Genomic DNA, 12,862 nt, shown 5'->3' with positions numbered 1-12,862 from the left:
ATAAATTTGTAAGAAAAATAGCACAAGGACTACCTTATTATTTTATTTTTTAATGTTATTACATTATTGTCATTTGCATTGTAAATAAATGAATAAATCTTCCTCTTGTGTTTCATTATCATCATTATCTTCTTCTTTTTCTGATTCAACATCATCATTTTCTTATTCTCCGCCTTCTTCTTCTTCTTCTTCTTCTTCTTCTCCATCTCTATGTTCTTCCGAAATTCGTTCACTCATATCTTGCATTCATTCTCCAAACATATATTGTACTAACAACATGAGACTAACACTCGCTGATAACAAAAATGTCATTAACCTGTTTTGGCCAACACATCGATTGTTTCATCTTTCCTGTCATTCTATCACTGTCTCTATCTCCAACTATCTCTGTCTCTCTCTCTTTCTCTCTAGGGTTGTGTGGTAGAGAGGACCAGGAGTCCTAACTCCGCCTCAATAAAGGCATATAATCACTTTTTGTGTAGTTGAGAAGTTGATATTGTGGTAATTATTCATATTGAATGAAAAAGACTAAGAAATTGTCAACAAAACCACTGATTTATTGATAATTTGAAAGACTGGTTTCGGTTATTTCACCATTGTCAATCTCTGATAAACTAATTGATTTCTAATTATCAATAAATCAGTGGTTTTTGACAATTTCTTAGTCTTTTTCATTCAATATGAATAATTACCACAATATCAACTTCTCAACTACACAAAAAGTACTCAAAATTTATAGTTTTAGTGCCGGTTGCACAACAGCCGGTTAAATTTTAACCGTGATTAATTCCACGAGAACCAATCAGAGATGCCGTCTTTTCAAAAACGCCTTCTCTGATTGGTTCTCGTGAAATTAATCACGGTTAAAATTTAACCGGCTGTTGTGCAACCGGGCCATAATGTTTATTTTGATCTAAAATTTCATAAAAATTGTACACGTGAAATTCTAACCTTATTTTGGACTTTGTCACTTATAAATTTGTAAGAAAAATAGCACAAGGACTACCTTATTATTTTATTTTTTAATGTTATTACATTATTGTCATTTGCATTGTAAATAAATGAATAAATCTTCCTCTTGTGTTTCATTATCATCATTATCTTCTTCTTTTTCTGATTCAACATCATCATTTTCTTATTCTCCGCCTTCTTCTTCTTCTTCTTCTTCTTCTTCTCCATCTCTATGTTCTTCCGAAATTCGTTCACTCATATCTTGCATTCATTCTCCAAACATATATTGTACTAACAACATGAGACTAACACTCGCTGATAACAAAAATGTCATTAACCTGTTTTGGCCAACACATCGATTGTTTCATCTTTCCTGTCATTCTATCACTGTCTCTATCTCCAACTATCTCTGTCTCTCTCTCTTTCTCTCTAGGGTTGTGTGGTAGAGAGGACCAGGAGTCCTAACTCCGCCTCAATAAAGGCATATAATCACTTTTTGTGTAGTTGAGAAGTTGATATTGTGGTAATTATTCATATTGAATGAAAAAGACTAAGAAATTGTCAACAAAACCACTGATTTATTGATAATTAGAAAGACCGGTTTCGGTTATTACACCATTGTCAATCTCTGATAAACTGTTTATCAGAGATTGACAATGGTGTAATAACCGAAACCGGTCTTTCTAATTATCAATAAATCAGTGGTTTTTTGACAATTTCTTAGTCTTTTTCATTCAATAGGCATATAATCAATCAATCAATCAATCTTTCTATTAATTATCTATGCTTTGTGAAATTCGTCGAATAACTATCATCATTTAATGTAAATTAGTGTATAAGCTAGTAAATATTGTAACATACATAAATAAAGAAATCTAATCGAATCTAATGTCTCTCTCTCTCTCTCTCTTCGTTGAAGGTTAGGCCTATATACCTTTCTCTTCGATTGTTTCATCTTTTCTGTCATTCTATCACTCTCACACCCTCTCTCTCTCTTCTGACTCACTCACTATCTCTCTTTAGGCCTATATACCTTTCTCTTCGATTGTTTCATCTTTCCTGTCATTCTATCACTCACTCTATCTATACCTCCCTCTCTCACTCACTCACTCACACTCTCTCTCTCTTTTTCTCTCTCTTTCTTAGAGAGTTAGTGGGGAGGATATATTGAATATTCTTTCCGAAGAATGGACATTGATATGTCCAAAGCTCCGCCAATTTATGTAGATGCATAACAATATGATTATTATCTATAGTTATTATATTACAAATTGCTTTATCATATCATATAATAATTATTTTCTTAGTCTATATTATGTAAATTCATCTATAACTTTGCTGTATTGTAAGCTATTGTATATAAGTGTATAAGCCAGTATATATTGTAATCTACATAAATAAAGTACTCAATCAATCAATCTCACTCACTCACACTCTCTCTTTTTCTCTCTCTTTCTTACTCTCTCCCCCACAGCCTCCCCTGAAGGGGAGGGTATCCTTGATACCCTCTCTGAGAATTGACTTCTTAAGGTCCAAACTTCACCGTTTCATGTGAAAACATTACAGTAGTACCTTAACTTTCGCATATTGCATCATATTTCTTGCTCAATATTATTGCAGAACTGTTTAGTTTAATATGATTCACCATGTTATTCTACTGCTACTGGTAATTCTATTTTTAACGCTAGAACGTAAGTTGAATTTTGTTTTGTTGAACACATGAATAAAGGAATCTGAATCTAAATCTGTCTATGAAAGAGAGATGAGAAGGAATAATATTGAATAAGCACCACTAACTTGTCAGAGAAATAAAAAGAGACAGTAGTAATTAAAAGGAACTGAAAATCTAGAGATTAGAAGAACAAGGATCAGGAGAAGAGAGAGAATGTGAATAAGAAAGAGAAAGAAGGAAATGTTGTTGTAGAAGATGAAGAAGAGAATCAAGGAAGAGAAGAAGAAGAAGAAGAAGAGGAAGAAGAAGAAGAAATAGTTTGAGAAAAAACTGGACAGGTAGCTTGGACGTCTTACAGACTATTACGCAATTGCAGTCAGGTGGAGTTTGGTCAGATTCGATATGGAGGAGGAGGAGGAGGAGGACTGTAGGAAGAAGAGAGGAGGTGGAAGAGTAAGAGGAGGAGGAGGAGGAGGAGGAGACCTCTGGAGAAAAGTGAAGGTCAATCCAAGGAACATCGTGAGATCCTTCTACAGCAGGAATAGAAGAAACTACACAGTATGAGGAGGAGAAGGAGGGGGAGGAGTAGGAAAATGAGAAGGAGGAAGAAGATGAGGAGAAGGAGGTGGTATAGAGAGGAGTAGAGGAGGAATAAGAGGAGGAGGAGGAGGAAAATGAAAAGTAGGAAAAAGAGGAGGAGAAGGAGGAGGTACAAAAGAGGAGTAGAGGAGGAAGAAGAGGAGGAGGAGGAGGAGGAAAATGAGAAGCAGGAAGAAGATGAGGAGAAGGAGGTGGTATAGAGAGGAGTAGAGGAGGAATAAGAGGAGGAGGAAAATGAGAAGCAGGAAGAAGAGGAGGAGGAGGAGGACTGTAGGAAGAAGAGAGGAGGTGGAAGAGTAAGAGGAGGAGGAGGAGGACTGTAGGAAGAAGAGGAGGAGGAGGAGGAGGAAAATGAGAAGCAGGAAGAAGATGAGGAGAAGGAGGTGGTATAGAGAGGAGTAGAGGAGGAATAAGAGGAGGAGGAAAATGAGAAGCAGGAAGAAGAGGAGGAGAAGGAGGTGGTATAGAGAGGAGTAGAGGAGGAATAAGAGGAGGAGGAAAATGAGAAGCAGGAAGAAGAGGAGGAGAAGGAGGAGGTACAAAAGAGGAGTAGAGGAGGAATAAGAGGAGGAGGAGGAAAATGAGAAGCAGGAAGAAGAGGAGGAGAAGGAGGAGGTACAAAAGAGGAGTAGAGGAGGAAGAAGAGGAGGAGAAGGAGGAGGTACAAAAGAGGAGTAGAGGAGGAATAAGAGGAGGAGGAAAATGAGAAGCAGGAAGAAGAGGAGGAGAAGGAGGAGGTACAAAAGAGGAGTAGAGGAGGAATAAGAGGAGGAGGAGGAAAATGAGTAGGAGAAGGATGTACAGAAGAGGAGTAGAGGAGGAATAAGGGGAGGAGGAGGAGGTATAAAAAGGAGTAGAGCGGAGATAGAAGAGGCGAAAACGTATGAGGAAGAAAGTGGTGGTAGAGAGGAAATAGATTAGGAGGAAGAGGAGGAGACGGAAGATTGTTTATATGAAGGAAAGGAGCATCTGCTATGGCTAGCCACTAACGTTGGCACATGCATGATACACATGTGTGTGGACATTTATTCATTTATTTATTCATTCATTCATTCATTTACATTAAGCAATGCACAAATCAAATACATGATTAGAAAAGTACCAACTGGCCTAGTCCAAAACTGTTCCCTTTACGGATTTTGATGGTATTAAGACCACAATGTCTAAAAGGTTTACATGTATTCTACAGTTGGAAATAACTGAGATATTGCAATTATTCGAATGCTAATGAATTAATAATAATTATTATTCAACGAAAATCCCAAATAAATGCTGCAAATCACCCCGAAGACCTCTGCTACTGCAGACATTGACAACAGGGTTAACAGCTAGATGCAAATTCGATGAGAACTACTATCCAAAAATTATTTGCCAGCCTGGAAATCGAACCCGGTACCTCCCAATTGCTAGTCAGGAATGCTTACCCTTACACCAAACTGACAATCTCTGGATAGCAGCGCTCATTTTATACGAAGCCATGAGTTTTCGGGGTGATTCACAGCATTTATTTGGGATTTTCGTTAAATAATAATTATATATTTATTAGCATTTGAATAAATGCATTCTCCATTTAATTTCATCTGTAACCTGGTTGGCCGCTATGGCTTCGTATAAAATGAGCGCTGCTATCCAGAGATTGTCTGTTTTGTCATCAGCGAGAGGCTTCTAACATAAAATAAACAATCAATAACAATAATAAAACCATTGTTGAACGAGTTACGGTTGCACAAAAGCCGGTTTAACTTTAACCGTGATTAATGATTTCACGAGAACCAATCAGAGAAGTCTATATAGGAAGGATATGGGAAGAGACTGATGATCGAGGAGGTGGAGTGATGAGAGGAGGAAGAAGAAGAAGAAGAAGAGGAGGAAAGACGAAGAAAATGAAGATGAAGAAGAAGAGAGAAGACGAAGAAAATGAAGATGAAGAAGAAGAGAGAAGACGAAGAAAAAGGAGATGAAGAAGAAGAGAGAAGACGAAGAAAATGAAGATGAAGAAGAAGTGAGAAGACGAAGAAAAAGGAGATGAAGAAGAAGAGAGAAGACGAAGAAAAAGGAGATGAAGAAGAAGAGAGAAGACGAAGATGAAGAAGAAGAGAGAAGACGAAGAAAATGAAGATGAAGAAGAAGAGAGAAGATGAAGAAAAAGGAGATGAAGAAGAAGAGAGAAGACGAAGAAAAAGGAGATGAAGAAGAAGAGAGAAGACGAAGAAAAAGGAGATGAAGAAGAAGAGAGAAGACGAAGAAAGAGAACAAGAAGAAAGAAGGGGTGATGATGAGGAGGAGGAGGAGGAGAAAAGGGAGAACAAGAAGAAAACGATAAAGAAGGTGATGAATGAGGAGGATAAGAAAAGGGAGAACAATAAGAAAAAACGATGATGAAGAAGAAGAAGAAGAAGAAGGTGATGAATGAGGAGGAGGACTGGAGGAAGAAGAGAGAAAAGCGGTGTTGATAGACGAAAGGAAAATTAATTAGTTGAGTAGTGGAACAGGCGTAAGAAAACGAGAGGGAAAGGAGGAGGAAGTGAAGAAGAAGAAGGTGGAGGAGGAGGAAGTTGAAGAGGAGAAGGATGAGGAGGTGGAGGATTGGGAGTAGGAGGAGGAGGAGGAGGAGGAGGAGGAGGAATGGAAGTGGAAAGACAAGATTCTGTGTGTGAGAGTAAAAACTTGGTTTCGCAATCGACTCTGACGACTAACCTATTACAGCTGCTGCATTTTCCTTTCTACTGAAACGAAGAATGTCATGATGAACCACTGAGAAGAGGGAGAAGAAGATGGTGAAGAAGAAGAACAACAACAAGGAGGAGCAGGAGCTGGAGGATGAGGAGTAGAAGAAGAAGAAAAAGGAGAAAAAGAAGAAGAAGAAGAAGTAGTAGTAGTTCAAGAAGAAGAAGGTGGTGATGAATGATGATGATGATTGTGAGGAGGAGGAGGAGAAGAAGGAGAACAAGTAGAAAAAGGAGGAGGAGGAGAAGAAAAATGAGGTGAAGGAGGACGAGACAGATGAAGTTGTAATTGAAGGATCAGGAGAAATAGAAAGCAAAACAGAAGTGAGAATGAAAATCTAAGGATTTGAAGAAAAACAATCAACTGTTTATCAGAAAGATAAGAGGACCTGCAGGGTGTAAGAAGAAGAAGAGAGAGAAGACGAGGAATGAGAAGAAGAGGAGGAGGACAAAGAGAATGATTTCAGGATTGAGAGGTATCCAGGACCCAGCGGAGAAAATTGAAAAACTTTTGAAAATTTATAATGACTGTGTAACATATTGAAATAGGAAAAAAAATTGAAAATTAAAGGAGATAAAGAATAAAAAGACAAATATAAGGAGGAAAAGGTTGAAAACAAAATGTGTTTTATTCCAGGTAATACAGGTAATATACATAGCCTACAAAAATATCATAGAGAAACAATAGCATAATTGTTTACGCTATTGTTTCTCTATGATAATATTGAGACGATTTAAGACAAAATTAGGAAATTGAAGAAGTTTTGGGCAAAAGCCTGTTTTTTTTCATTCATCATATTCATATTTTACGAAAGTTTTATTATCCATATATCCAAATTTAAAATTGTTTGTTTTATTCTAATTTATATTTTCAGATTGTGATTTTGGTTTGGAAATTAAAATGTACATAATCTATGTATAATATTTGGACAATCCTATACTATTATACGAGCAACTTCTGTTTATATGTTTGGATGTTTAGTTGTTTATATGTTTGTATTTCACCGGAACTCGAAAACGGCTCTAAACATTCTCACGAAATTCAGAACATAGGTTTATAATATAAAGATTCGATTGCACTAGGTCTCATCCCTGGGAAAACTCGCTGAACGACATTGAAAGGATAATTATTATTCATCCTTGGAAAAACAGCTGATAATAATTATTTCGTCGTCTGTTGGTGATGGAAGTGAGTGAGCGAGTTCATGTGTGTGGGACTGTGTCAGAATTATGACTCAGCTGTTGAACTTTTGTAATCATCAGGTACTTAGTGCTGGTTGCAAAAAAGCCGGGTTATTTTCAATCCTGATTAAAATCCAGTAGATCAATCTTTTTGAAATGGTCTTCTCTGATTTGGTTCACGTGAAGTTAATCAGGATTAGAATTTAACCGGCTTTTGTGCAACTGGGCCTTAGTGAGGAAAATTATTGCATTCCTCTGGAAATTAATCTCAATTTACTGTTATTAGATAGAACATTTCTGTATGAATGTTATTATAATTTCTTCTTTCGTAATAAATTTGTTATGCTTTTGTACTCCAGAGCGAAGCTCGGTCCTCGATATTTAGAAACTAAATTAGGAAATTGAAAAAGTTTTGGCCTGTTTAACCCTTAACTGGTATGGTCGGGTCAAAGCTGACCCAGCAGACTACACTTTCTTATCTTTTGCAGGAATAATCCTGTCGATCGCCCTCTCACCCCTTGTATTCTCCTACTTCCGCCACCACTACAAATTGCCAGTATGCTCTAACTGCTGATGCGTGTAGTTTGCGATTTATTAGCATTTTGGGTCAGTTTTGACCCAGCCATACCGTATGTAGTGAATTCGGTTTTTCAATTTCTGGGTCACGTTTGACCCAACCATACTTTCAATAGTTATTTTTACAGATAATTACACAAAGGCCAACTAAATTCAATCACATTAATTACCATAATATATTACTTATTACTCAATCAATTACTTACTTACTTACTTATATATCACATAATGATATAATTACCTCATAATCACCATATATTGGGATTTTGTTGCATTGGTTCCATCAAATGATGTAATTTTATACCAATTAAATTTGATTGGCTTTTGATTAAAGCCAAATTTTGATTACCTCATAATAACCATATATTGGGATTTTGTTGCATTGGTTCCATCAAATGATGTAATTTTATACCAATTAAATTTGATTGGCTTTTGTGTAATTAGCTTTTTGTGCAATTATTATTATTATTGATAATATTATTACTTCTTTCATGAAGGTAAATGATTTTTGGGCCCTTATACAATTCTACAGAAAGATAAGTTCAGAAACAAAAATAATCGTTGGCTGGGTCACATTTGACCCAGCCATACCATTAAAGGGGATTCAATCTGTGAATCTATAAATTCAATTATCTATAAAAAATGTGTAAAAGATTCTTATAAAAAATAATGTAACACAAAAAGAGAACATCAGGGATATTATATTCAATAAAAAAAACTGGGATTTACACAAGTAGAGAGAACATTTCCATACAAAATGTAAGATTTTTTGGAAATTTTCAGTACATAACTTTTACCTATGTCAGTTTTTTTGTGAACTGATAAAAACTATGTTATTACAGGTTTTTTTGGAGATGGACTCATACTCTATGACATAAAAGCACAGAAGAAACTTTTGTTCAACAGGATGTATTTTTTTTATTTTTTCAAAAAAAGTATTGCACATTCTTGTCATGCTTCAGATTTTTCCAACATAAATATTTTTTAAACTGTAATTTCATATTGTAAATGGTCTTGGAACAACAAGTAGACTATGTTCTTATTTGATTTTAAATATAAAGACTTAATTATACATCTAAGATTATTTTTTTATTTTTTTAAATTTGGGGTCATTTTTGACCCAACCATACTTCAAGTGTGACCCCAAAGACACCATACCAGTTGAGGGTTAAAGCCTTCATCTGTTGATAGCCTGTTTATTTTTTCCGACTACTGTATTGTTTACTCTATCAAATAAATAATTAATTGTATAACACAGGAAGGTGATGCTATAAGAAAGAAAGTGGCAATTGAAAACAAGATAAAGTTGGAGAAACAGCAGACGAAGAAGGAGAAGAAGAAGAAGAAGAAGAGAAGAAGAACAGGATGAAGTAAAAGAGGAAATCAAAAGTAATATCTGTATCTGAAGAGAGAGCAATGACTGTAGCAAGCAAAAGTTACAACGATGCTCCGCGCGCGAATGTACAATGAAAACAACACAGGATGGTGTAGAAGAAGAAGAAGAAGAAGAAGAAGAAGAGAAGAAGTTGGCGCATTCACTCACTTCACAGAAAGGAAAGGTGAAGGCCAAACTAGTATAGCATACTACTAAAGCCATAACTACTATATCTATTTATACTTCCTCTATACTGCAATAGTTGAGGGAACAATGAAGAAGACTATATTTATACTAGTAGTTCTGTGAACAGTAGACCTCACGCAGTATTCTCATCCACAAGTACCTGATTGAAACTATAGACCTTATGGAAATACAGCAATAGACTGGCTTCTCCACACATCTGTGTAATCACTTGTCAGCTGATTTATAATGAATCATAGTCTGATTTTTACTCAAATATTGGCGTATGAAGGAGGCTCCTTTTTCCTTTTATATTATCCTTGAAATTCAAAATTTCCAAAAACCTTGTATATACGTCGACGCGCAATTAAAAAACGAACATACCTGTCAAATTTCATGAAAATCTATTACCGCGTTGCGCCGTAAATGCACAACATAATACCAATAACACCAATGTTAATTAAATACTGCTATTTTAATGTGGTTCACTATAGAACAAGAACAACCACAACATAATACAGTATCAACACAATATGATACAGTATCATCTCAACTTGATACACTACACCATAATCTGATACAAAATAGGATAGAACTATCTGCTTTGTGGAATGATAGACAAGGATAGCAACACCAATGTTAATCAAATACTGCCATTACAACGTGGACCTCACTATAGAACAAGAACAACCACAACATAATACAGTATCAACACAATATGATACAGTATCATCTCAACTTGATACACTACACCATAATCTGATACAAAATAGGATAGAACTATCTGCTTTGTGGAATGATAGACAAGGATAGCAACACCAATCTTGATCGAATACTGCCATTATAACGTGGACCTCACTATAGAACAAGAACAATCACAACATGATACAGTATCATCCCAACTTGATACACAACACCATAATTTGATACAAAACAGGATGGAGCTATCTGCTTTGTGGAATGATAAACAAGGATAGCAACACCAATCGAATACTGCCATTATAACGTGGACCTCTCTATAGAACAAGAACAACCACAATATGATACAGTATCATCTCAACTTGATACACAACACCATAATTTGATACAAAACAGGATAGAGCTATCTTCTCTGTGGAATGATACACAAGGATAGCAACACCAATGTTAATCAAATACTGCCATTATAACGTGGACCTCACTATAGAACAAGAACAACCACAATATGATACAGTATCATCTCAACTTGATACACAACAGCATAATTTGATACAGCACAGGATAGAGCTATCTGCTTTGTGGAATGATAGACAAGGATAGCAACACCATTATAACGTGGACCTCACTGTAGGCTCTTTTCTCTACGCTCCAGCGGATGCTACGTCCTCTGAGTGACCTTCACGGTTGCAGTGCTCAGATTCACTTTAAAACGTCAGTATTTCCCATTTGAAACAACATTGCTTCCCATTTAGCCAATCACTGACAGTGAATTTTATTGTAAAAACCTTCACTTGAATGTGGCTTGGAAAAACAACTCAGCCGGCTTTTTTCGTACTCTTCACTATGTAATGCTGGAAAATCATAGAAGGCTGCTATAGTGAGGTCCACGTTGTAAATTTAGAGGAAATGATAGGATGGCATTGTTGTCACTTCTCGTTTTCCATAGTAATTAGCTGTGATTCGAGTCACTAACATACATTGATTGATACAATACGCGTACATCATCAAAATGATAGGGAGACAAAAAATAAGGTAACCTTGTGCTATTCCTCTCCCAAATTTAGATAAGGTTACACATAGTCCCAAATAGATTGAGAACTCAAAATAAATAGAGAAATCTAATCTAATCTAATCGTACTACTCCTTTCGTTTTCTGTCTCTTACTGTTCAATCACCTTACTGCTTCTCTCTCTCTCTCTAATCTAATCCAATCTCTCTCTCTAATCTAATCCACTCTCTCTCTCTCTCTCTCTCTCTCTCTCTCTCTCTCTCTCTCTCAGTAAATAGTACAGTAAATATTGTAACATACATAAATAAAGAAATCTAATCTAATCTCTCTCTCCCTCTCTCTCTCTTCCTTCCTCTTTCATCTAGGTAGTGCGTTACTGGGAAGAATATTTTTAATATTCTTTCCGAAGAATGGACATTGATATGTCCAAAGCTCCGCCAATTTATGTACATGCATTACAATATTATCTATAGTTATTACAAACTGCTTTTTTCATATCATATACAGTTCAACAATTATTATTTTCTTTGTCTTTATTATGTAAATATTTATCTATAATTTTGCCGTATTGTAAGCTATTGTATATAAGTGTATAAGCCAGTTTATATTGTAATCTACATAAATAAAGTACTCAATCAATCAATCTCTCAAATGTGTTGGGTTCTGTGGCAGAGAGGACCTTTAGTCCCAACTCCGCCCTTAATAAAGGCAATTAATCAATTCAATTCTTTTTCTCTTAAATGTTACTCACTCTTCAATCGCCTTACTCCTCACGCTGTCCTTCTCTCTCTCTTTTTCTCTCACCCCCCCTCTCTCTCTCTCTCACTCTCTCTATCTCTTTGAGAGAGAGGATATTTTATATTCTTATCAGAGAATCGACAATTATTTGTTGAAACACCGCCAATTTATGAAGTTACATCACAATATTATACTATTGTTATTCTAATTGCATTCAATCTTTATTCTCATTGATTAATTATCTATACTTTGTAAAATTGGTTGAATAATTAGCATTACCGTCATTTAATGTAAATTGGTGTATAAGCCAGTAAATATTGTAACATACAGAAAATAAAGAAATCTAATCTAATCTAATCTCTCTTCCTCTCTCTCATCTGTCTCTCTCCCAACTATCTCTCACTCTCAAATATTATTATCAACATCACTGTTCATTGTTCAACATTTTTCTAAGCCACATTAAGATTTATATACTTGAATTTAAAATTTAAATCAACACTTTCATTTTATTTTAAACACCTTGAAATTAATTTTTATTTATATACGGTAATTTAGATTCTAGGATGATGTTGTAACACAATGGTTATTAAGTAGTTTTTTTTATTACAGTTAATGAGTACAGCATGTTTTAATTTGTTAAATTATTTTTTTGAAATAAAGAAACTTTTGTCCGTCTGTCTGTTAATCATTAACAACAAAACAAAATATTGATTGATTAATTTTGTTGTGTGTTCAATTATTAAATGAATGATTGTTTGGTTTGGTTGTAGGACGCGAAGACCTGTCACCCCCTAGTTCGCTGAACGGGTACGGTGGAGGTGGTGGCCCCGGTGGGGGCTCCATGGACCCCTCGGAGCTGGCCAAGAAGAAGAAGGGGCCCGTCCCCAGGCAACAGGAGGAGCTATGTCTGGTGTGTGGCGACAGAGCGTCCGGGTACCACTACAACGCGCTCACTTGTGAAGGGTGCAAAGGTAGGCTAACATTATTTATTTCATCATCGTAATGATGAGTTTTATAAGATATCTCAAAAACTAATGAAGTTACGAATTGGAAACCGGTTTCATTGGATTCCTCGTCAAATTTTACATAAGGTTGCACCATTTTTAAAACCGTTTGTAGTGATGAAAAATTATAGAAAATAAAAATAGAAT

At 35.7% G+C, this 12,862-nt stretch overlaps 1 protein-coding gene across 2 annotated transcripts in view; it reads left to right on the top strand.

Moving 5' to 3' along the window:
• The window catches only part of LOC111052755 (ecdysone receptor), a 57,187-nt gene that overhangs the window by 24,207 nt on the left and 20,118 nt on the right, over positions 1-12,862 (top strand). For both annotated transcript variants that reach the window (XM_039440469.1, XM_039440468.1), the window contains one exon: positions 12,482-12,682. In XM_039440469.1, coding sequence (XP_039296403.1) covers positions 12,482-12,682 — 201 coding nt within the window. The remainder of the gene's footprint in view (positions 1-12,481; positions 12,683-12,862) is intronic.

Source organism: Nilaparvata lugens, chromosome 14 (genome assembly GCF_014356525.2).
Source record: "Nilaparvata lugens isolate BPH chromosome 14, ASM1435652v1, whole genome shotgun sequence".
NCBI lineage: Eukaryota > Metazoa > Arthropoda > Insecta > Hemiptera > Delphacidae > Nilaparvata > Nilaparvata lugens.
Note: the sequence above shows the minus strand (reverse complement) of the source record. Positions and strands in the feature narration are given on the sequence as shown.